General features: G+C 39.8%; 1 protein-coding gene across 1 annotated transcript; it reads left to right on the forward strand.

Moving 5' to 3' along the window:
- Positions 1-24975, forward strand: ncapd3 (non-SMC condensin II complex, subunit D3). The gene is made up of 35 exons (XM_022204432.2): positions 1-108; positions 1450-1622; positions 2586-2748; positions 3777-3943; positions 5059-5229; positions 5321-5382; positions 5467-5554; positions 6593-6726; positions 8116-8188; positions 8410-8535; positions 10313-10562; positions 10834-10872; positions 11513-11605; positions 11748-11821; positions 11993-12127; positions 12316-12536; positions 12768-12959; positions 13081-13178; positions 13263-13372; positions 14323-14430; positions 15294-15408; positions 16579-16674; positions 17771-18009; positions 18450-18529; positions 19409-19546; positions 19676-19809; positions 20065-20261; positions 21367-21477; positions 21701-21868; positions 22135-22247; positions 22454-22518; positions 23723-23770; positions 24173-24235; positions 24439-24487; positions 24740-24975. Exons 1-35 carry the CDS (start codon positions 9-11, stop codon positions 24807-24809), a joined length of 4263 nt encoding a protein of 1420 aa, XP_022060124.2. The 5' UTR covers positions 1-8; the 3' UTR covers positions 24810-24975.

Below are 24975 nucleotides of genomic sequence, written 5' to 3' on the forward strand. Positions count from 1 at the left end.
CATTGCGCATGCGTCAAAATCTTAAGTTTCGGGCGGGCAGATTCAAAACAGTGGAAATGGATTTGATATCTGCGCTACAGTTTCTTAGGTTAGACGAAATTCCAGAAGGTAAGACCGAATACTTTTATGTTTTACACCACCGTCTTCTAATATATTGAAAACCAGGGACAGAAAAAAGTCAGACATTCTCCGCTGCCCTGTCTGTTTGTAGCATCTGCTAACGTTTCCCGGGTTATCCGTCCTGATTGCTGCGCTACGATGCGACATTAGTGGTTTAGCGATGTATTTCGAGCCTACAGTCGGAGTTTTCAGTGTCACAAAGGTTTCTCTCTTTTAACCTACATTGAACCAGCAGGTTTTGTTAAGAGTTTCGATTTTAAATTGGCTGTTTTATCTACAGACATCATGAGACGTAAATGAAGGTGTGCAACTACAGTTTCGCATCAGCAGTATGTGTCTGATTGCCACGGGATCATGTATTCAGCTTATGATGGAGACATTGCACAAATATGTTTTGGCTTTGGTCCTGATTTACTACAGCTGTTCACAGATACACTCCCCTTCAAACGTACTGGAACAGTGAGGCCAGTTCCTTTATTTTTGCTGTAGACTAAAAACATTTGGGTTTGACATCAAATGATGAATATGAGACGAGATCAACATTTCAGCTTTTATTTCCAAGTATTTACATCTGGATCTCGATCTACACAACTTAGCACATAGCATTATTTATAAATGAACACCAAATTTTTAGGTGAGCAAAATTATTGGAACAGATGTACTTAAAAAAAAGATGAAAATGAGTAAGACTTAATGTTTAGTTTCAATAACTGCATCACGCCTGTGACCCACTGACATTATCAAACTTTTGCATTCTTCTTTCATGATGCTTTTCAGGCTTTCATTGCAACCTCTTTCAGTTGTTTGTTTTGGTTGGTTACTCCCTTCAGTCTCCTCTTTAGCAGGTAAAATGCAGCTCTATAGGGTTTTAGTCTTGAGATTGATTTGGCTCTTCTAAAACCTTCCGCTTCTTCCCCATGATGAACTCCTTTGTTGTTTTGGATCATTGTGTTGCTACAGGATGAATATCTCCCAATCAGTTTGGTTGTATCTTTCTTTAAATTGGTAGACAAAATGTTTCATAATTCATTTTTCTGCTGCCACCATGTGTTACATCATCAGTGAAGAATAATGAGCCCATCCCAGGAGAAAATTGCTAAATGTATTGAAAAACTTCCACAAACAACATCAGCAGACTGCGCAGCATTTTTGTTTTTAAGTGTTAGTAGGCATACCCTTTGCAATTTCCAAGCAATTAGGAATCCAAATTTCTCCCTTAAACATTCACGAACTTTTGATTTCCAGTAGAAAACGGTGTACGAGAGTTTCAAAGTACTGTCTTTGGTGTTGCATGTCTTAAGGCAATGTTATTCCTGTTTTGTTTTCCAGCATGGGTGGAGGCAGTGTGGGACTTAGAGTTCACAGAAGGGAAACCACTGGATGACACCATAGAGGAAGAACTTGCAGCCAGTGGAGACAAAGCCTTCAGAACTCTGTACCACTGTTTCCTGACCCATGTTCCCGACCAGCAACAGTCTACAAGCAGCAATGAAGCTTCACAGGTACAGCTGATTTGTTTCATTTGTTTTTGATCACACCAGTCTCTTTAAAAGGAACGATCCACCACAGAGATATGATTTCCTAATATATTCATGTTTGAATGTGGACATGGATCTTAAGCCCTTTTAACAAACAGTCCACCTAACGATGCCTACAGATATGATAGATAGATTGTATTGCCCCAGTCACCCAGTGAGGCAGATAAACCACTGGCGATGGTCATGACACACTGCTGAGGCCTGGCCAGTATTTTTGGGGCAGAAATTGTTGCTCAGGCACCAGGTCCCCCCCTTTCAGCATGAAGAAAATCCGAGAGAAAGGCGAAGCTGATAACTTGGTGGTGGGGATGGAGTGAGTGACGGGACAGATTCATAGAATTCCTGTTCTGGCTCTGCCTAAGAGTGTCTGTAAACTTTTTTTCTTTACATAATTCATAGTAGTTGGAAACAAATAAAATGAAAGAAATATTTTTACAGAATAATTATATTTACTGGATCTAGTGAAAAGGAAACAGTCAGTCTAAAAGCTGCCTGTTTGGTTTGCATGCTGCTTAGAGGTACAATGATTAGTCAGTTTCAACTATTTAAAGGATCCTGAACTTTTTTTTTTTTTAATCACTTAAGAAATTTTAACCAAAAAAAGTCTAAATTCTATGATTACGGCTTTTTCAATTTGAAAGAATTCTGATTTCTTGCCTCCCCTGTGGGATATCTTTGGGGTATGGGCAAAACAAAGCATTCTAAGTTTGACATCCATGCGTTTGGGAAACACTGATCGCAGTTTTACACCAATTTATGTCATTCCATAGACCATGCAACTAATCCATTAATTAATAAAGTAACCAAAAATAGAAATAATGGTTTGTTGCAGCCCTCATGCTGAAGCAAAACATCAGTTTGTTGAGTATGTTTTTAGCTGTGTGGTTGTAGTAGTAAGCACTGACTGTCTCCTGTGTTGCATTGCAGAGTATCTGGACAATTCTGGGAGACAACGGGGTGTCGATCAGGTCTCTGGTGGCTGTGCTGTCTGTCTTTGTCCAGGCGGGGAAAGCCAAAGGGGCCAACGTCCAACAAAGGGTGAACGGCCTGTACGCTGCTTCACTCTACCTACTACTGCTGGGAATCCCAGGTGTGGAAATCTGAGAAAAATACACTTAAGAACATCTTCATATAGTTTATGTTCAACCACAAATTAATATTGTTAAAACTTTGGCATAAACATTTCACATTTTATGGTTCTTTAAACTACTGAACCATGAGTAGAAACTGTATAGCTTGTATAATCATTCAGCTGCCTGTGTGTAAATCATTTTCCACTGTAGTGGATATTTATAGTTGATTAAAGATGGAGCCGGCAAATCAAATACAGTTTTTGACAAATTCAATTAATATCTCAACAACACATTTAGCTAAATGTTCATTCTGTGCGCGCCCTGAAGAAACATCAGAGTGGCTGCACGGTGTGTATTAGGATGTGGGAAGGGAGTTGAAGGGGAGGTAAGGGCAAAAAGTATCTAAATATGCTAACTTGATAAATATGAACAGTAATTCTCCAGAGTCACAGGTGCCACCATTAATGAAAAATCTTTCATTTAAACGTGTTTTTAAGGAGTATCTCGTTTATCGTTAGTGCCTGTGATGTTCCCCAAAAGTCGTCAAAATTGAAGTTTGAATTGACTTTTCAAACAATAGTGATTTGAAATAGCCAGTTTGGGTGATCATTTTACTGCTCGCCTCTTTTTAACCTATGAAATAACAAGATTACTACGGCAAGTGTTACCATTAGCTGGAATGATGGACATTGCTAGCAAGACAGAACAGGTTGCAAAAAAACAGAATTATTTCAGTTGCTTTCAGCATTTTTAGCCCATCCCATCACGCATTCACGCATACCTGATAGAACAGAGAACATACATACAGGCTCTTTTCCATTTTCCAGCAATCTAAACAGCTATATCCAAATGAGTTGAGTTGTGTCTAAGCACATTTTGTCTGTCATCTTTGGCTCTTTTGTTTGTGGTATCTAAAGTGTGAGTTACTTGCTGGATGCTGTAGCACAGTCTGATTGTTTTTATTATGCTGTGATAGTGTTGTGTGTCTCCAGTAGTGTTCTATGCTTGTGTGTACAGTTTCTTGAGATGACTCTGTTGCTTCCAGGAAGCATCGCCAACAAGGTTTTCCATGAAGTTTTATTGGACACATGTTCAGACTTGACCTCTCACTGCTGGCCTCAAGACTCTGGAAAGAAGCGCAAGAAAGACAGCCTGAAGAGTTCTCAGGCAGACGGCAAACGCTCCAAACCACAGCGGAAAGACGCTCGAGAGGTACATGACAAATCTGTAGGAGATTTTACATCTAGTGCCACCTGTGATGTATGTTTTGTTTGTTTATTTATTGTTTTGGGAGGGGGGATTGTAATATATGTTGATTGAAAACTTTCTAGATAGATTGCCATAAAACAAGAGCTAAGAGACCATAAAATTTCCACTTTGATAGATAATGCATGTTTTTGAAGGTTTGTCTGCAACTATAGTTTCAATGAATACTGAAATGTTTCACTCTACTTCTAGTTACCTTAATTACAGTGTATCTAACCTAGACAAAGCTGTACAAAGCCACGTTAAAATGGCCTTCAGCTCTCTAGGGTGCAACCATTTTGATTGCATATAAAACCAAACATCCATCAAGTATTACTGAACATTTTTATTGCTTATCCTGGTGCGTCTGATATTTCCTGTGTATGTCTCTCAGCAGTCTGCTCTTGTCGACAAAATCACTTGGTTTTAACTGGTCGGTTTTACATCAGAGCACTTTATTTCACTGTTTTCAAACTAATGTTTGTTCACACCCTGAATGGCTGCACTGCAGTAGCCGTGTGAAGACTAGAGGCTTCTCAGTGTCCATCTAACAGTGTGTACCACTGACCATGAGACAGGGAAGACTGTCAGGTGGCTGTAAATGTTAGTAGCTACTGATGCAGATGTGTGGCTGGCAGAGCAGTCCTCCTCCCTGCAGTGCTTCAGTGACAAACCAAAGCAGTAAGGAGTGAGAAATGATCGTAAAATTTACTACAAACAGCCAAAAAGGCAGCTACCTCTGGCTAACTGTGAGTCTCAGGTCTTCCTTATTTGAAATAACAAAAATCTAATGTCCAAAATGTTTATCTTCAGTTTTATTATTTACAATAATTTGCATTATGTTTAAAAAAAAAGACCAATGCATATGGGAACTCGCAAAAAGGTAGCAGTTAAAAAGTGTCATTTGAGGTGAAAAATTAGGGTGTACCTAAATTTTGTGGTTCTAAAGCAACTTAAAGGGAAAAAGATGCACCAGGGCGACCAATTGAAGTTAAAAAAAAATAAAAATACCAGTGATGTTTTGTGGAAGTGCAGTGCAGACAATGTCTAGAGATGTTAGTGCTTGTCTGTGTTGCCCTTAGATGAAAATGGATGATGCAGAGGAAGAAGAGGAGGAAGAGGAGTATCATTTCTCTGGCCAGGACTTGATGAAGATGAGAGATGCTGTGACTTTCCTGGTCCAAAGCCTCCTCAGACTCCTGCAGACATTTCCACTTAAAGACAGACCACATAGCGCCAGCAACTGCATTCGGGTAACTTAAGAATTCATCTTCATACCCACCTCATCTCACACTGTGGTGTCGTAGTATATGAGCAGGTAAACTTTTCCTTTTTCCTCTGCAGATCTTCAGTAAGCTGCTTTACTTTGAACCCGTCATTGGCGAGCTAACTTTTGCTGCCGAACGGTGAGTTTTCTTCCTGTTCTCTCTGTCATCTTGAAGAATGTGTCCAAGACATGAAAGCTGAAAGTTTGTGTCATTCCTGCACAGAGATGTCGCCAAGCTGAGGACTGTTCCTGAGATGGCTTTCTATGGCCTACAGCTGCTTTGCTCACCAAAACATGGAGACCAGAAAGAAGTAAGATCCAACAATCATGGCTGGGATTACCTCTGTTTCTCACAGTTAATCTGGGGATTAGGGATCGATTAGTGGCCGATTAGTGACACCGATACATTTTTTTAGATAATATGTATCGCTATTTTTAGTGGATGATTATTGCAAAATATAGAAATGTGCTCCTTTGCTTCTCTACAGTTATTCTGTGGTCTCAGCAATATCCTATCCAATCTGATTGGCTGTTACCTGTCACGAGTAACAGACAGTCACAACTATTGTCTACACAGCGAAAGAGAGCAAGAGTGCATCTGAGCGTATTTGCCTCTGTGATTTAGTTAAACTGTGTTTGGAAGGTGTATTAAAGACCATGATTTTCCACAAGCATTCCTAATCCTGCTCAGAGAGACTCCATTAATTCTCGTTTAGGTGGTAAAAAAGTGGTGCAGCTGGAATGCATTCTGCAGACGGCACTAGGCTACAACTATAACAAAGAGGTTACCTGTGCCACTTAGCCTGTGGCTATCGCTATCTGGAGCAGCAAGTGATGGAATAGAAAAAGGTTAACAAAACAGAGAAGAACAGCAGATAAAGAACAACAGGAGACAAACTGTTATTGATGTCACAGTGAGCAGAAGAATGTTGAAGCTTCATTTGATGCTCAAATGTGATAGCTCCTATTTCTACTGTACATATTTAGTACCGGTAATAGTAATCCTTAAAAATGAAGAAACCCAGCTATAAATGGCAGGTTCTCTGCTCTCACTTGCTGTTAGTATATATAACATGTAATCTATGTGTGTATTCTGTAACAGTAATCCTCATTAATGAACAAACCAAGCTGTGAAAGTCAGGTTTTTTGCTATCACATGCCATTAGTAAATTAGAATTATTGTGTATTGGTTCCAAATATCGGATGTCGGCTTTTCTCAATTAACAACAATCATTCAGTTATTTAATAATAACAATAATGGGCCCTAAAAATCCCAAATCGGTCGATCCCTACCGAGGATGCAATTTATCATTTAATGATAATTTAACTGATGCGTGTCTGTTTTCTAGTCTCTCCAGGCTTTGTTCCACCGGCTTCTCTACGTAATCCTGATGATGAACAAAGGCAACAGCGGAAAGCCTTCCCTCCTCGTACCCAACCAGGCTAACCTCGCCACACGTGACCAGGCTATCCAGTTTGTTTGGTAAACAACTGTGTTTTTTAATTCAAAGTGTAGAATTACTTGTCAAAAAGTTAACAGTTTTTGAAATGTGTGTATGCTACGATGATGAAAGCTTCTCTCTTGGGCATGCAAATTTAAGCGTGATACTTAACATGTGATTACCATCTGACTTGCTGTTTTTTAATTAATTTTGCTGAAAGACAGGAATGAACAAAAAAATCTCTGTCTTGGCAGGTAGAAAAAAAATCATCCTTTTTTTAATATATCGAACCAGGATTTCTACACCTATGTATCTATTATTTATATTTACAAGAGATTTATTTCCCCCGCAACCTGATATCTGATGACTTGGGATCAGTGGTTAAAGAGACGACATTGGGACAATGGTCGCAGCAAAATCACACAGTCTCAAAAACAGATATGATCAAAATGAGGAAAAATGGTCAGCAGTTCATTACAATTCAGAACAGTTATTAATAAGTCATTTATTTTTATATTACAGTAGGATGATGTTACGAACCCATGAAATGACGGGATGAGGGGAGTAACAAGTGATGTTATTAAACCAGGTTGGTGGTGGGAGAGACTGATTACGGAACAAATATTTATTTACAATCAAAGCCAAACTAAAGTCAACTTAAAGCTGGTTTTAAAGAAAAACGATAAAGGCAATTTAACAATCTTGTACAGCACCAGACACACACACACACACACACACACACACACCTGGTAGCCAATAAGACCAGGAGCAGAATCTGTACAGTACCACTGATATGTGCAGGACTGTTATTTCTAGAACTAGTACCTATGTGCATTTTGGTTATTTTTTTTAGTTTTGTACTGTATTCCTTCAATGTTTGCACTGTCCTCTAACACTGCATATTTCCCCAGTGTGAGATTAAGAAAGGCTTATCTTATCACATACATGATGATGCAACAAATTAACGGACAAAAATTTAAATTTGTTGCCACTTAATGTGGGCTTTGATCTTTGCCAACTATGTTTGTCATAGTTGACTAAAATGTTTGTCGGACCCCTGTTTAGCACAAAATGTTTTGGTTGCACTGGCTGGAGACTGACATCTGCTGGCCTTGAAGAGAAGTGCAGTTAGATTTTGCATGCGTCCTAAAAATATCTCTTTTCTTGAAATGTGTTATTGCTTACATTGTAAAAACCACCACAGCTTTACTTAATTGCAGTACTTTGTAATTAGGATAATACGTCATACAGTACAATTGTCTAAATAGTGTAAAATGGTGACATCAACTTGTAATCATTTCATTACTTCTGTCTAATGTTTCACATCAGGCTCTCTTGGTTGTTGATCACTTGGGGATATTTCCTGATCTTTAACTGCAGACATGTTTTCAACCATACTCTGCACATTATTTCTGTGTATGTCATTACAGTTATCTTGTGGGTGAGCTGAAGGAGCTAGCACTCCCTGTCCTACAAATCCTCCTGCAGCACATCTGCTTCCAGGTGAATCCCCCAGCTAACACAGAGCTGTGATGCACATCCTATAAGGATTAAACTAACTACAGTTTGTGTAAAGTTGAGACAGCCAGTGTGACCTGTTTATGTCTAAAGGTTATGCAGGGTGTCACATCCAAGGTGATGATTGTATTGATGGAAGAGATCTGCTGTTACATTACAAAGCAATAGTAGCTGTGATGTAATATTTCTGTTGTGTTAATGTGTAGATGGTGGAGAAAAACGAGTATCGAACCCATGGAGCCCAGGCTGTGGGTATGCTGACATCTCGGATGGCAAATACAGACTACGCCTGCTTCATCAAGTGGCTGTTTAAATTCTCCAGAAACTCAAAGGTAACAAACATGGTAGTGTTTGTCTGTGTGAGCAATGTATGTTTCCAACGCTACATGTTGGCTTGTGGCATTCTTTGTTTTATATTTGTGTCATGACTCAAAAGCTAGCATATGACAAGCTTGTATAAGTTCAAATTGATTAGCAGCAGAATGCAACCTTTATAGCTCAATCAAGAGTAAATTACATCTGTCTCTTGTTTTAAGATACTCGTTTGGATATCACAGCATGTTGCTTTTTTATCAGTTGTCCTTAAATAAATGAGCACGAGTCATTTCATTTCCTGCTCGTATCTAATTCTTGGCTGTTGAAGACACATTTTGTTGGAATGCAGTGGAAAATAAGATACTTCTGGAGCTGCAGTTGTAAACTGTTTTTGAAACAGGATGGCATAATGTGAGGAAATGACAGTTAAACATCCCAATGTTATCAGCGTTTCAGTTCACCTGCCTCTGTCAGACAAACTAATGTTTCCTCCTTGCTGACACACAGCATCAGACTGTGAGTATCTAATAATCATGAAGTGGCTCATTTCACGTCATTCCTAAAGCGAAAAAGTATCAAGTCAAAATGACGTGAGTATTCATATGAGAGACAGCTTCTTTTATGTTTATTTCATCATGAGGGCTTTCATTATGTGTGAGCTGTCTGCAGGGAGGTTACATTATATCAGGGCTCCAGTACTCAGAGCTAAGCAGAGTATGCAGAAACAATAACACAACTGGACGATCTTGATTAAATCCTGGTGTCCTGTGGCTGACAGGAACACAAAAACACACACATTGTTGTGGTGGTGTAGTTCATGACCACAAGCATAGTGCTGTGTTTCAAAAGGTTATTGCTGTAAACAAATCATGCATATTTAAGCCATTAAAATAGTAAATAAGAAATGAAGCAGGTAAAAAATAACATGAATACTAACAGGCAGTGTCCTTTTTCCTCCTCATTGCAGGTTTTAAAAAAATAACATTTAACAATTTAAAGCCTGTAGAAGGACTAAATATACTGCCTGGCCAAAAAATGTCACCACTTGGATTTAAAGAAACAAACAGTTAAGAGCCTTCCATTGGATAATTGCTGCAGTGATGAATTTGTTTCAGCTGCAGCAACTTATTTAACCCTAGCTGATGCAGTGAGGAGCTTCTCATTTCTTAAACAACCGTGTTGGAAGACACATATTGTGGTCATAGGAAGGATGTTAATCTGTCTCAGAAGGGTTAAATTATTGGCCTGCATCAAGCAGAGAAAACAACTAAGGAGATTGTTAGAACTACTAAAATCAGGTTAAGAACCATCTGAAGATAGTGGTGAACCATCATCTTTGAGGAACAAATGTGGTCTGATGAGTCCAGATTTACCCTGTTCCAAAGTGATGGGGCATTAGGGTAAGAAGAGATGTGGATGAAGTGATGCAGCCATCATGTTTAGTACCTACAAGCCTGTGGGGGTTAGGGTTATGATCTGGGGTTGCTCAGGTTCAACAAAGGTCAGCTGACTACCTGAATATACTGAATGACCAGGTCTTTACATCAGTGGAGTTTTTCTTCCTTGATGGCACGGACATGTTTTGAGATGATGCCAGGATTCATGGGGCCATACTCAAAGCTAAAGGCAGTCCAACAAAATATTAGAGTGTGTGACTTTTTTTTCTGACTGGCCAGTGTACATCTCCCATTGAATATAAGCCATTAGCAGCATCAGTCTACACATCAGCCAGGCTTCATTATCTCCTGTCTAAGTCGGATCCCAGTGTGTTCAGTCTGTTGTTTGCTTCTACAGATGGTCCACCGATTGTTCTCCATCGACGTGGTGATGGTTTTGCTCGAGCAGCAAGAAAGGACGGAGGAATGCCAAGATCCAGAGCTTTCCTGCTTCCTGCCACACAAGTTCCTGATCCAGAATCTGCTATTTGCTCGGCGGGTGGATGAATCCCCCACCGTCCAAGGCCACGCTCTTGCTTGCCTGGCCCAGTGTCTGGAGCTGCCTTCACTGAACATCACACGGGCTGTTCACACCCTCTTCTCTGCCAGTGAGAAAACATGCAGACACTAAAACAGCGTGTGAAAACAGACCGTTTTACTATGAGGTTCATGTACTGAAAAGTTTTGTCTGAAATGAGGGCCAGTTTTAGTGCACAATGCACTTTGTAGATCTGCAATATAGAAACAAATGTGAGCGTAAATCACATAAACCTTTGAATTAAAATGTTTTTTAATTTATTTTAAAAATGCTGTATTTGGAACTTAAATCGTATTTGTGAACACGTTTGCTGAAGTAACATGTCCACCCTCTCTGTTCAGCTGGAACCCAGACAGTCTTGGATGGTGAAATCACAGAAGGTACAGTCTTTTGTCTTTAGTACAGAATTTGTTGTTTGCCTGCCCATGGAGGCTTTAGGTGACAAAACAAACCAAGTGTTTCTCAGAATGTAAAACCGTTTGGAGCAAAGAGCAGCTGAAAACAGTCGTCTCTGAAGAATGGAAGAACATCTCTTGTGATATAGTGATGCTAAACAGTTATTTTTAATTTTGCATCAGAGCAAATACCCTCCTGCTCTATTTAAAGTTATGCAATAACTTCAATTTTCAGTCATTTGACAATTAAGTGATACTGCTGTAATCACTTCTGAACTACACTGTTAGTGCTCATGGGTCTTTTAACTATTCCTTTCCACTTTAAAGGGGTCGATAACTTTAAAGAATATCTTGAGATGTTCGTAAAAGACTGCTTCAGTATATCTCAAACAGATTGTATTATATGAATTTGCTGAGCCTGATTACACCTGATGAATAATCTGTTTTTGCTCTTTCTACTTGTCTGCATTTTACGCTTTTGATGTAGCTTCTCTGCTTGCTTTGGCTTTCCAAAAGAATGTCTATTCTTCTGTGCTCAATTTTATCTTAGCTTTTTTGCATTGTATTACCCAGACCAGGTTCACAGTAGCGCAGTTTCATTAAAGTGTTGGTATGACTGTTTCAGGAACTCTGGGTTCCCAGCACACTCAGAAAACTTACCGCACCCTGCCATTTAGGACTGTGGAGATCAGCAGTGCTGAGAGCTCCAGCTGTGACGGTAAGAGAAACGTCAGAATGTCATTTAAAGGATTTCTGTCATAGATGTTGGGCAGCATTTTGCACACATGTACAGGAACTGGTTGCATGTTCGTACTTTTTAGAGATGTTATTATTACACTGCATATATATTTTGAAAGCAGCAAAGGAGAACCTGGCTCTTCTTCTGCGACGTGCAAAAAACTCAAAGACCAACGTGAGGAAATCGGCACTGCAGGTACATGGAATTTAAACAGTCTTCTATTTTAAATTGAAATAGTAGTGAATACAATAACTCATCAGTATGTGTGTTTCACCCTGTAGTCACTTTCAATGCCGTTTTTTTTGTGATAGAACAGAGATATGCCCATATGACCTTTGCCTTCTGTGCTTGATCAACCCTCTACAGGCTTTGCTGGGCCTCCTGAAACATGGTGTGATCCCCATGAGCTGTGAGAACCTGGGAACTCTGTCAGAGCGCTGCAGAGACCCAGCTGTATCTGTAAAGAAGAAGGCCCTGCAGTGTGTGGGAGAGCTACTCGCTGTGAGTCTGATCCAGCAGCTTGGAGCAACACAAGAACTGACAGCAGAACATAGAAAACACTAATAAGACTTTCTGTTCAGTGACTGTGTAGAATAAAAGTAAAATTCTATTAGTACATTTTATTCCTGGTGCCTACAGTCAAAATCTGGATACTGGCAAAGTGTGACACATTTCCCACTCACCACCAGGCTAAACCAGAGTGCAGAGAGGTGCAGAAGGTGTGGCTGCAGGGTGTGGTTCCAGCTGTGGTGGACTCTGAGAACTCTGTCCAAGACAAGGCCCTGGAGGCTCTGGACCAGGTGCTGCTCAGTCAGATCAAACCGTACTCTGCCAGCTCCCACATGAGTGTTAGTCAGAGGCTGACCTGGGACCTGCTGGACCTGCTGTGTAACGAGTGCCAGAACCTGAGGTTGGGCCAAGCAAGTTTTTGTTTCATACAAGATAAAGACAAATGAAATAGCAGAAATTGTGTGAAAGACAGAAGGCTTTATTTTTTGTATTTGGACTGAAAGTAGTGGGAACATAATGGAAACTGAATTTGGCACAGAATTGAGTATTAAACAAGATTTGTACAGTTTCCTTTAAAATATCAAATATGTCACCACTGCTCTTGCTGTTGTATTTTGCTCTGGGTTTCCAGCCAGTACTTCAGTCGGGCCTTCACCATGTGGTCCAAACAGAACAAGTTCACTTCAGCGTTCGTCACCAACCTGGTATCGCACACTGAGGCTGATCACGCTGCCGGGGCGTGGCTGCTGCTCTCCAAGGTTGTCACTTCATCCCACAAAGTGCCCTATGGCAAGATCCTGGATACCTGGGACACCATGGTCAGGTGAGTGGGACACCACATTAATTTGCAACATTTACACTGAGTTAATTTTATTTTATTTTTTTGAGAATCCAAATATTGTCTACGTGATTTTACTGAATTTCTTTCTTTCCTATTGTCTTAGCTCAAAGGATGTAAATGTGACAACCTGCTGTCACATCCTGTGTGTGATAGGAGACATTGCCGCACATCTGAATGAAGATACCAAAGACAGGATAGTTGGTAAGTGGGTGTGGAACGGGATAAATTCACAGGACGAATCTGGAACTGTAATCTCTCCATTTGTCCCTCCATCTTTCATTGTAGCTGATCTCATGTCTTGGCTCAAGACGTTCACTTTGTCCCTGGAGGTGATTAGTGCTGCTGTGGAGACTCTTTATCAACTTGGCAAAAATGAAGACATCAAACAGACTCAGGTTGAGAATTTGCATTTACATTTTTTAAAATGTTTGATTTAAACATGAATGGTTTTCATCGGAGTATCTGCAGATTTCAGATTTTTTTGAAGGCGTTCAATTTACTTACAAAAGAACGTAAAATGTGCTAAATTATTAAAAATCTTTTTTTTTTAAATAGTTTTTACAACAGCAACAATAGCCCAGTTGTTTTTTCTATGTGATTGTGGGCAGTTGGAAGGCTTTAGACGCATGAGTAAAATAAAAATGAGACTGATGTGATATTGGATTGTGGTGCAGGAGACTCCTTTTTTGACCTGGAGCAGACCTTGTTATAACTGATGTTAAAGAAGTCAGGAGGCACACTGTCTGATATGGACAAGTGAAGTCAGCAGAAACATGAATCATTCAGTTACTTTTTGCCTGATATTTTCATTACCTGCCTATTATCTTGACATAAGTTGTTTTAATTTGATTCATTAAGACAGCACTAAAACAAGGGATACAATAAATAAGTCTACTCACGATTGCTACTGATTTTTCATTAGACATTCAGACTTTTGACCGCATGACTGTCAAACAGTGGGTATGTGCCTCATTTTTATCACAGGTGATAAATGTCTATTATGTGAACCCCACACAAATCTTTCCCATGCTCCCATTCAACGTTTAATTGACTTAATCTTTGAAGTTCAGATTTTTTACAGCAGCATCAAAATATGTCAAACCAATGTCTCACAACTCAAAATTCAATTTCATTTATGTAGCCCAATTGACCTTACAAATTCCTACAGAGAAACCTAACAAATCCAAAACTTTCTTTAGATTGCATTTGAGCAAGCACTTAGCAACAGTGGGATGAAAAAAACTTATTTCTGTCCTACTTAGAATTTAATCAAAATATGATTCATCCCTAGCTCCCATTTGTAAATGTTACATTGGATTTATCTTATTTCTTTTTTATTCTTCAGGCTTTTCTGGACCAGCACTGTGGTGATCTGGTGTCGGTCTGCGAGGCTTATTTAGCTAACATTATCCTGAGTGAAAATGGAACCCAGAACCTCAATGAGGAGATGATGGTGAGAAGCAATGATGGGCAGACTTGTCCCTGTTAACCCAACACCCTCTTGACCATGCAGGTCAAAGCTCAGCTTTCAGTCCTAACATATTTCTGCTGGTGGATAAACATCAGTCCAAAAGATGTCCAGTTTTTTAGCATGCATGTTTTCTTTGATATGACACCAACATGTATTATGTTCATCACAGTGTATAGTTCTCACAGCCAGCTGCTGCTCATCCTCTGCTCGCTTTGAGATGAGAGCAATGAAATAATCTCCCCACTCTTCTCAAAGCCAGACTTTGTAGAGCACCATTCTGGTCACATTGTTTAGTAATAAATTCTGAGATCAGAGACCACAAGCTTTGTCCAACTGACACACAAAGGAGCTGTCCACAGACTCTTTATGTGCTCTTAATCTGATATCTTTTTCATTGTTTGGCACCTGCTCAATGTACATCAGTTTCTCTGCAGACGATGCAAATGCTACAGGTAAATCTATACTATGCAGTCCAATTTGTAAGATGCTGTTTCTGTAAAAAAAAATTCACATTTCGAATTCCGATTATTGATTGTTGCATTAGTAGACAGTTCTGTCTACAGTCAAATGCTGGAATAACATTATTGCAGCTAAATCTTCCATACCCTCCTATCAGTTCCTACACAACCAACATAAGGAAGGAGCTGGCTGATAAAACCAAATCAACGTAAATCCATCGTCATGACAACAGCCTTACTGCAGGATCGCCTCTATCATAGTTTGTAATGTGTGATCCCAGAATATGTTAGTTATCAAAGCAATCTTCTATTTGTCAGACTTGCAGGCCCAGTGTGAGTGTCCAGTGCTTGTTCTTCTGATAGAACTGAAAATGTTGTTTCTTCTAGGTTAAATACCTCCACACTTTGGGCGTGGCATCACTCCACTGTCCCACTAAGGTTGGAAAGAGGACCGTTCTGCTGGTGGAATCTGTCCTCACAACACATTCTGACAAAGTGCCAGGTAGGAAGAACAGATGGTGTGTTTTTAAGATCCACTGAGACTGACATGTTATAGTTTTTTTTTTTCCCTTGTACACGCAGTCTAAGCCACACCTGTGCACTAATCATGGTGTCTAATCAGCATCTTGATATGGCACACCTGTGAGGTGGGATGGATTATCTCAGCAAAGGAGAAGTGCTCACTGTCACAGATTTAGACAGATTTGTGAACAATATTTGAGAGAAATGGTGATATTGTGTATGTGGAAAAAGTTTTAGATCTTTGAGTTCATCTCATAAAAAATGGGAGCAAAAACAAAAGTGTTGCGTTTATATTTTTGAGTGTAGATGCAAAAACACTGTACAGGAGGTTGTAGTACTTAAAACTACAAAGTGACTACAGCAGTAACTGCTCAATCTATCACAATAAAGATGACTTAAACAGTAGTTTTATTAACGCTACAAAGGAACCTTCCAGGAATGTGTCCTTGTTTGTATGAGACGTTCCAATCAAACGTCTTGCTGGACGATGTTAAGCTGTAGCAAAAGGACAGCCTGGTTCAACTTCTTGGCAACCCTGCGCTTTTTGGCTTGAGGTCTCCAGGATCACAGCACAGTGGAGGAAAAAACTTAAGAAATATGTAATCTAGATGAATCATATTTGATAAATGTTTCAGACTTGCTGCCAAAGATTGAATGTGATCTCTGCCTTTTGGAACAGCTTGAGTCCTTGGTGTAAATATTATAAAACTGCCTGGTATTTTAAGTATACTTGTAGGAGAAGGCCGTACTGCAAAAAAAATCTGCTCCCTAAAACAAAACAAAAATTCATCTGCCAACAGAACATGAACATTTCATTTGATTTTAAACTATTCTTAATATCTAGTCTAGAGTGCCCTGGTAGCTCAACAGGTTGAGCTCATAAACAGGGGCTATATTCCCCAACACAATGACCCTTTGCTGTAGGTCCTTCCACCTTTCTTCTCCCCACTTTCCTGCCTTCCTCTCTCTCTATCCTGTCAATAAAGCTGAAAAGGCAAAAAAATATAGTCTAAAATAACCCACTATTATCTCAACTAGTGGCACCCAAAGGGATACTATACAAATCAAAAGTGACATAAAGGTCTGAGTGATAGCTAAGGATAACATGTGGTAACATGGTTGACAGTGCTGACTTGTTCTTCATTAACAGAGGGCCAGGAAGAGCTGCCAGCCTCACTGCCTCTGTCCCAGTTCAAAGCAAACTCTCTTCCTACCAGAGTCAGAGCCCATGGAGTCATCACTTTAGGTAAACTCTCCTTTAAGCTTGTGTTCTTCCAGTCTGTCTCCTTCAGTCTCTGAGCAACATTTGCATGGGTCATCCTGCCTCAGTTCACTGAATGGGAAAAAAATAAAGTCGTGAATGTTGATTGAGTTAATCATGTGTAAAATCTGGCATCACAGGCATCATTGGCTGTTGAGTTAAAGCTTCTTAAAGAGGGATAGGGTCATGTTCATTTTTGCGTTGTTTTCTTCACACAATCTGTGAAACAATGTTGGAAGTGCCATAACTTCAGAATAATGTAGCTAGAGTCCTGACATGTTACGAGGTCATTGATATCTACATGTGGTCTTCAATAGCACAACCCTTCTTTAATAGAGCAATACAAACCGTTTCTACGATGAGCTGGTGTGTGCTAGAAAGCAAATCTCGTTCCGAAATCGCGCGATCCGTGCTTTCTATCGTCCTGAGATTTGGATACAGACCACAACAAAGAGCGATGGCCAGGTAATGTGGAGGTTTTTGTTCACTTCTCATCTCTAGTATGTTGTGGGACACTCGTTGAGACTATCTGAGCCGGTCAGTGTGGGGCAAAAAGCATGTGCGGGGGGGCAAGTTGCCCCATACTTTTTGCTAGCTGAGCTGCTAAGCTGACTGCCTGGCTAAATACTGGCGCTATGTCGAAAATTCATTTCTCCATCACTCACATGTATGAAATAACATGAAAACAGACCCCAGGCTGAAAAAAAACGAAGTTCCCCTTTAAGGTCATATGTAGATATCAAGGACTCTGAAACATTTTAGGACTCTAGCTACATTACTCTCAAGTTTGACACTTCAAACATTTCTACACAGACATAAAGAAAAAGGCATAAAACTTAGCATGACCCCACCCCTTTTTAAGATTTTTTTTAGCTCAAGAACTGATACCTATGTATGTTATTATACTTAATATTATTATACTTAATAACATACATATGCCCAGAAAAAAATCTGACCAATATGAGATATTAAGGTGTGAACTTCTTTAAAAATCTGGTGAATTGAGCAGAAATGCCTCTTGTGTGTTTCAGCATTTATCACACTTTAATTATTTCTTCTGTGTAATTTCTGTTTGGATCAGGTAAAATGTGTCTGCAGGATGAAGAACTAGTCCACAGGTACCTGCCGGTGTTCGCCAGGGAGCTGGAAGTTGGCACGGAGGTTGCTGTGCGCAACAATGTGGTGGTGATCATGTGTGACATGTGCGTTCGATACACCAACATTGTGGATCACTACATCCCCAACATCTCTGCCTGTCTGCGGGACAGTGATGCTGTCATCAGGGAGCAGACTCTCATAATGCTGACCAACCTGCTTCAGGTAGATTTTGTTCTTTTCTTCAAACCACAGGTTGAAAATGAATATAATTATATACAAACAGAAATTTGTGACTCAAAGTTTTTATAGACTTCGTATATTTTGGCAGTTTTAAGTTTTCTGTGACTCCCATAACTTATTTTTCTATGGTGGAGTCATTAAAGCACATGCATGTTTGTTACAAAAAATATCATGTATTTTGAGTCTTTCATAGATTTATTCTAGGGCTTTTGGAAATATAGCATCGGCTGTGCAAATATTATACATACAGATGTGCTAATATTTAGTGAAGTGGCCATTTTCACCTAAACTATGTGCTTTTGCAGCCACCCACAAGACCCATAGAAATGTTTTACAGCTCTCTTACAGGGATTCTTGTAGCAATGATTCTTCAGCTGGGTTCCTGATGGTTCTCGCTTTTCTGCCTCTGTTCTTTTTTCTAGGAGGAATTTGTGAAATGGAAAGGCTCCCTTTTCTTTCGCTTCATGGTAGCGCTGGTTGACCCAGACCCTGCTATCGCCAGGTAAATCACACTGCATAGATAGATAACGAAGTAAACCTCTGTAGTAGATCACAGGATAGCCGTTTGTAGCAGTGTCCTGTTGTGAAAATCCAGTTACACTGGGGCAGCATGATGTATTCATAATTTTAAACTAATAAAACATAGCAAAGAGTTGTATTATCAGGGATATATTTTAAAAATTGAGACAGTATTTGTATCTTTAAATGACATAATGTAATACTGCGTTCTTTTTGAGTCTTGGTGTTATGTACAAACACAATGTAGCATTGTATGCCTAAACCTTTTTATATATTTTTTTCACATTCAAGGCAACGATTATACACTCACCAACCCTTTTAATTGGAGTACCTTTAGATTGTAGGATCAAAATTTGGCATCCGCATGGATCCAATATGCCTTATGCTACAGAGGTGTAATGATGTGGGAAATGTTTTTTTCCCTTCAAGCCAGTCTGTTATTGTTTGAATGAAACAGCCTATCTGAGTCTTGTTTACAGCTGTGTTCATCCCTTTATGGCTACAGTGTGCCATCGTCTCATGGCTGCTTCCAACAGGATAATGCACCATGTCACAAAGCAAAAGTCATCTCAAACTGGTTTTATGAACATGACGGTTAATTCAGTGGCCTCCCCAGTCACCATATATGAATCCAGTGGACACACCTTTGGGATGTGGCAGCCTGAATGTGCAGCTGACAAAACTGCAAAAATGAAGTGATAAATTATTTTAACAAGGAGCAGAATCTCATAGGAAGGTTTCCAACATCATGTACAAACCATAACACCAAAAACTGAGCCAAGATTAATATGTGCTCACTGAGTGTACGTCATAGTGCGTATTGTTTAATGTTAATGTAAGTGCTTCTTGTTTTCTTTGCCAGTCTCTGTGAATACTGCCTACTCCACCTGCTGCTGAAGAAGACACCAGAAATGTTCAGTCAGCACTTCATTGAGTGCATCTTCCACTTCAACTCCTACAACAAACACAGTTCCTACAACAAGTTCCCTCAAACCGAGAGGTATGAAGCTGCTTTAGTTCACATTTACAAGACAAAACAGTGCAGTGTGTATCTTGTTTCAGTACATACAAGGGCTTTTTGTGAATTATTTTTGAGTTGTTGATTACTTGCTTTCTAAAATTTGTGCAGAGAAAAGGTTCAGTTCTCTCTGAAAGGAGCTCAGCACCGTGAGAAGCGCTTTCGGATCTACCACTTCCTTTTGGAGCACTTTACAGATGCCCAGCGCTTCAACATCACCAACAAGATCAACCAGACCATCTTAGGTAAGCAAATGTGTGAACTGAAGAGCAAAGCCAAAGCTGGAAAGAATAGGATTCCTCTTCCAGCTCTGTCTGGTCTTGAATAATAAGTTTCTTTTTATGGATTTTGTATGAACTGTGAACATGTTGGGGCATCTAAACACATTTTTTTTTTTAGTTCTAGGCTGTCGGTTAGCTCCAGTTTGGGCCTAGATCTGTATTAGCCTGAAGAAAAACTCACTGACTCTTACTCACTCTTAAAAGCTTTTCCTATCACAGCATGTTTTGCAGATGAGGAGCTGCCTCTGGATGCAGATGGCGCTGAAATTTTGTCAGAGACCTTCAGCATCTTGAGTCTAAAGGAGATGAAGGTGCAGGCCATATTAACTCCAGCTGGGGAGGAGCCAGAGGAGGAGAACATGGCCACCATGGCTAAGGCGGTCCTGCAGGCTGCACAGAAGAAGGTGGTGTCACAGGTAAGCAAGTTTGGCCACGTCGCTTGAAAACTGAACAAAATCATTACATTTCTTTACTAATTGGTAAAACTAAAGTGTCACATTGCTCATTACTTTTACATTTTAGCTTCACTTTGTCAAATCTGACCACAACTTCAAAATACTCCACACCGTTCAAAAGTTTAGGGTCACATAGAAACTTTTTAAAAGAACAGTGTTTTTCAATGAAGATAACATTAAATGAATCAGAAATACAGTCTAGACATTGTTAATGTGGTAAATGACTATTCCAGCTGGAAACAGCTGATTTTTTTAATGGAATATCTCCATAGGGGTACAGAGGAACATTTCCATCAACCATCACTCCTGTGTTCTAATGCTACATTGTGTTAGCTAATGCTGTTGAAAGGCTAACTGATGATTAGAAAACTCTTGTGCAGTTATGTTTGCACATGAATAAAAGTGTGAGTTTTCATGGAAAACATGAAATTGTCTGAGTGACAACAAACTTTTGAACAATAGTGTACATGAAACAGCTTTTGCATTTTACATATGCAAAACCAGAGTTCTGCACATTGTGGGTTCATAAGCAGATGGTTTGGAATTGAGAGGGCAGCAGCTAGCTTAGCTTCACATCTGCACACCGCTCTCCTGAACTCCTGATCTCAACTGCACAGTTTACATCCCTTTCTAGATGTACCCCTGGTATTAGTCTGCCCGCTAAGAAGAAGATCCCACAACATGTAAATGAGATGACTTTTGAAATAGTAACATTTATTTTGTTTTGGCATAGGTAACACCTCCCTTCACCTTAAATCTCTGTGCCAAGCTACCATTAGCACCTCCCAGAATGGTCTGTCCTCCTAACACAGAAAGACCACACTACCAGTCGTCATCTAACTTCTAGTAAGACAGAAAGCAAGTTGATCTCCAACTATCAAACACTGTAATTAGTAATTGCAAAATAATACTTACAGACTTTCACATTGCGATCCCTACTCATCATTATTACAATTAATGTATGGTTTCACAAAGAGGTGAGTCAGGTATCAGGCGTTAACTACCTGTAGAAGATTCTGGGGAACGTTCAGGTGAGCTCCTCTCAGCCTCCTGCTTTTATCCACAGGTCCAGAAGAAGGCCTTCATGGAGAACACTGTTCCTCTCATCATCAGCCTGAAGAACCTACTGGAGGAAAAGCGTTCCCCTGTTCTCAAAGACCTCATGGCCTACCTCCAGGTGAGGGCAGCATAGACATGTGGATGCTCTCTACTCAGCTGTTTGGTTCATGAAGTGGTAACTTGTGAGCAGCATGTACATGTTTCCATTCCTCTATTTCCTAACCAACAACCAGTGAATCACTTTTAAAGGAATCAGAACTGATACTCTGCATGTGCCTGATGTTAGGAGCTTGTGTGTGTGTCTCTATTTCATGTGTGGCTTGACACGGGTGTTCCTTCAGGTGAAAATGCAGGACTACCGTAACGAGGTGAAGGAGTTCTTCTCTGGAGATGAGCAGCTGGCAGCTGAAGTGGAGTTTGCTCTGAAGATGTCAGAGAGGGAAAGAGAAGTGCAGAAACAGATGGAAAACTGCAGCCTGACAGAAAAGACCAAGACGCCCCCTGCACAGGTCAGAACACACCACATCCAAAAAATCTGAAACTAAAAAACAACCACGAATATTCATCATCTATATAGCTCTTTGTGTAAAGTCATTTTAAAGTGCCTGAGTACGATATTTAAATACAATTTACTAAAAAAGGAATACAACTGAAATAATAGGCTTTACCTAATGTGAGGCCCACTGACCAGTCCAGATGCTTTCATTGTGTCATTTCATTATCGAGGCTTTTAGTTGCTATTAAAGGTATCACTGTGATTCTGCTCTCTCTTCAGGTTTCAGGTCAGGGTGCTCCTACCAGGTCCAGACCCCTCCTTCCTTTTGTCTTTGCCACACCGCAGCCACCTCGTTCAAACCGAGATTCTGCCAGACTGGCACACACTGACAGGTAAGTTTCCATTAACAAGATCTCAGACCGCTTTGTGTTGTTTTTCCTGGCTCTCCTAAGTCTGGATGACCAGTAATCACTCCATATTGCAGAGTGAACCACTACAGACCCTCTGTGGTGAAAATCTTTTTTTTAACCTTGTTGCTAGCTTGGATTAAAAAATATTGGTATGTGTGTGCTTATGCTGTATGTTTGTGTTCTATCAGCCGTACACGCAGATCAAGACAAGAGGATCATGTCCCGTCTAAATCAGTCTTGCTGGAAGGAACAGGTATGACAGACTGGAGAATAAAAAATTAGTTTGTCTAAGGAAAGTCACCTGAATTTCCACTGAGTGTAGCAGGTCCCAAAAAAAAAAAAAATCTAGGATATTGGCGATACCAAAAAATGTTTAGAATCTTCTTTTTTTTTTTTTTAGTTATTAGTTAAATCACTGCATGTTGTTCAGTAGCATGTACGCTATCTTTCAAAAGTTTGGGGTCACTTAGAAATGTCCTCATTTTTGAAGGAAAAGCAGTTTGTTTCAATGAACATAACGTTAAACTAACTAGAAATAGTCTAGACGTTGTTAATTTTGTAAATGACTGTAGCTGGGAACGACTGATTTTTAATGGAATATCTCCATAGGGGTACAGAGGAACATTTCCAGCAACCATCACTCCTGTGTTCTAATGCTACATTGTGTTAGCTAATGGTGCTGAAAGACTAATTGATGATTAGAAAACCCTTGTGCAATTATGTTAGTACATGAATAAAAGTGTGAGTTTTCATGGAAAACATGAAATTGTCTGGGTGACCCCAAACTTTTGAATGGTAGTGTGTGTTATAGTACAATTCTGAACTGTGATAGTTTGAACGTGAGCAAAAGCAACCAAAAGAGGCTAAATGTTAAATGTGTCCCGTCTCACAACTGGAATTGTTTGTACTGAACATCAGTGTTAACCCTCATCAGTACACCCGGGGAACATCCGGACCCCAGGGGTATATAAGTTGTCATATTTTCTTTATTTACAAGTTGGATTTTTCAGTCCCTTTAGGTAGTTGTCACCCACATAGTTGCCATCACATAAACCAAAGCTTATTTGATTCCAGCCAGGTTTGTGGTGTGTATATATAGGAAAATCATTTGGGGTCCATGCAGACCTCAGCTGGACTGTGCATCTTTTATTTATGTGTGTTTTTGTTATGTTGCTCTTATGATGACTGCTTTGTTTGTTTCATTTCAATTCAGGACTTCTTCCACTAATATTGTAAGCAATACTCATCAGTAATCATCAATAGTAATTTCACTGTTTCTTTCATATTTGTATCTATAGACAAGTGTTAGTAAAGTATACACTGAGAGGATATGGACAGGTACAGAAATATGAAACGGATGAAATGCTACTAAGTGTATGGATGAAGTAGGTTTTGCCACGTTTACTGATGAGGGTTAAATGGAGTGACAACAGCCTGACTGAGTCCATTTGTTTCAGTGGTGCCTCGAGGAGCTGTGAATGACAGAGCCATCAGCACACCAAAAGGTAAAAGCCCACAGCGCTGTGTAAACCTCCAACACATCCTCTTTACACACTTGATATTCATTGCATACTGCTGTCCATAAAATCAGTGTGTGTTCATGCACTGAAGGCACCAGACCACGAGCAACCAGCTGGTTGTTGAACTGAATCTATCCAGTACCAGTTTTCACACACCTCTTTGGAGAAGTATTTCCCTTACTGTGTATTCTCAGTGTCTGGATGATTTTCTCATTCAAATACATTTGTTTAATCTAAGCAAACATGAGACTGCTTCTTTCTTTACCTGACCTAACACTTCAGTCATTGTGGTGCCGATTTGCCATTACTGTGATTTCGCCTTATTTCACACCCCTAAACACTCATCCTAAATCCTCAACTGTATGTGTCCTCCTTCCTGTGACGTAGGTGTCAATGTCAACCTCACCTTTGATGAAGTCAGTGCCATTTTCAGTGACCATGGTGGAACAAGTAAGTTTAAGTTTCTGACTTTATGTTCAGCCTCAACAATAATATGCTCAGGAGAATAAGAACCTCCCTCGTTATAAATTTACCCTCATTTCTTCCACAACCTCAATGAAGGTGTAAGATGGACAGGCTTTAAGTTTAATTTGGAATGATGTGGTTTGAAGTTTAGGCTTATGGTTTAATGGTGTGCTCTGGTGTCCTTGCAGGTCTTGTTGAGGAGGTCAGTGTTCTTCATGTGAAATCCAAAGAGCAGCAGTAAGTGCACGACTGTTGTCATCTGTTTCACAAAGTCCATGCAGCTCATAAGGCAGATTAGAGATCACAGCTTTGTCTTCCTGAATCATGTGCACACGTAACATACCATTTTTGTCCAAAACCCATTAAATACACATCACTAATCCACACTGTTTGCATACACATTTGTGTGTATTCCATGTATAGTTTGTGCTTAGGAGAAGCTTTCTGTGGAAAAGTTGCAGTTTAAACTTTTGCTATGTTGTGTTTCAGGGCTCCAGGACCGAGGCAGTGGAATGTGCAGTCTCCTTTACGCCAGAAGAAAAGATCGTCCAGAGTTTAGTTGGCATAATGCTTATTTCTGTTGTTTGTCGGGACTCTTAACTCCACTACATACCTTACATATGTGTTTCCACCTACATGCTGTTTATTGATATCCTCCATCTTTTAAGGTTGTCACTGTTTGTATGTCGTATTTTTGTTAATAAAGCTTTTCTACAAATTTAAAT

This window comes from Acanthochromis polyacanthus, chromosome 15, assembly GCF_021347895.1.
Source record: "Acanthochromis polyacanthus isolate Apoly-LR-REF ecotype Palm Island chromosome 15, KAUST_Apoly_ChrSc, whole genome shotgun sequence".
NCBI classification, from domain to species: domain Eukaryota; kingdom Metazoa; phylum Chordata; class Actinopteri; family Pomacentridae; genus Acanthochromis; species Acanthochromis polyacanthus.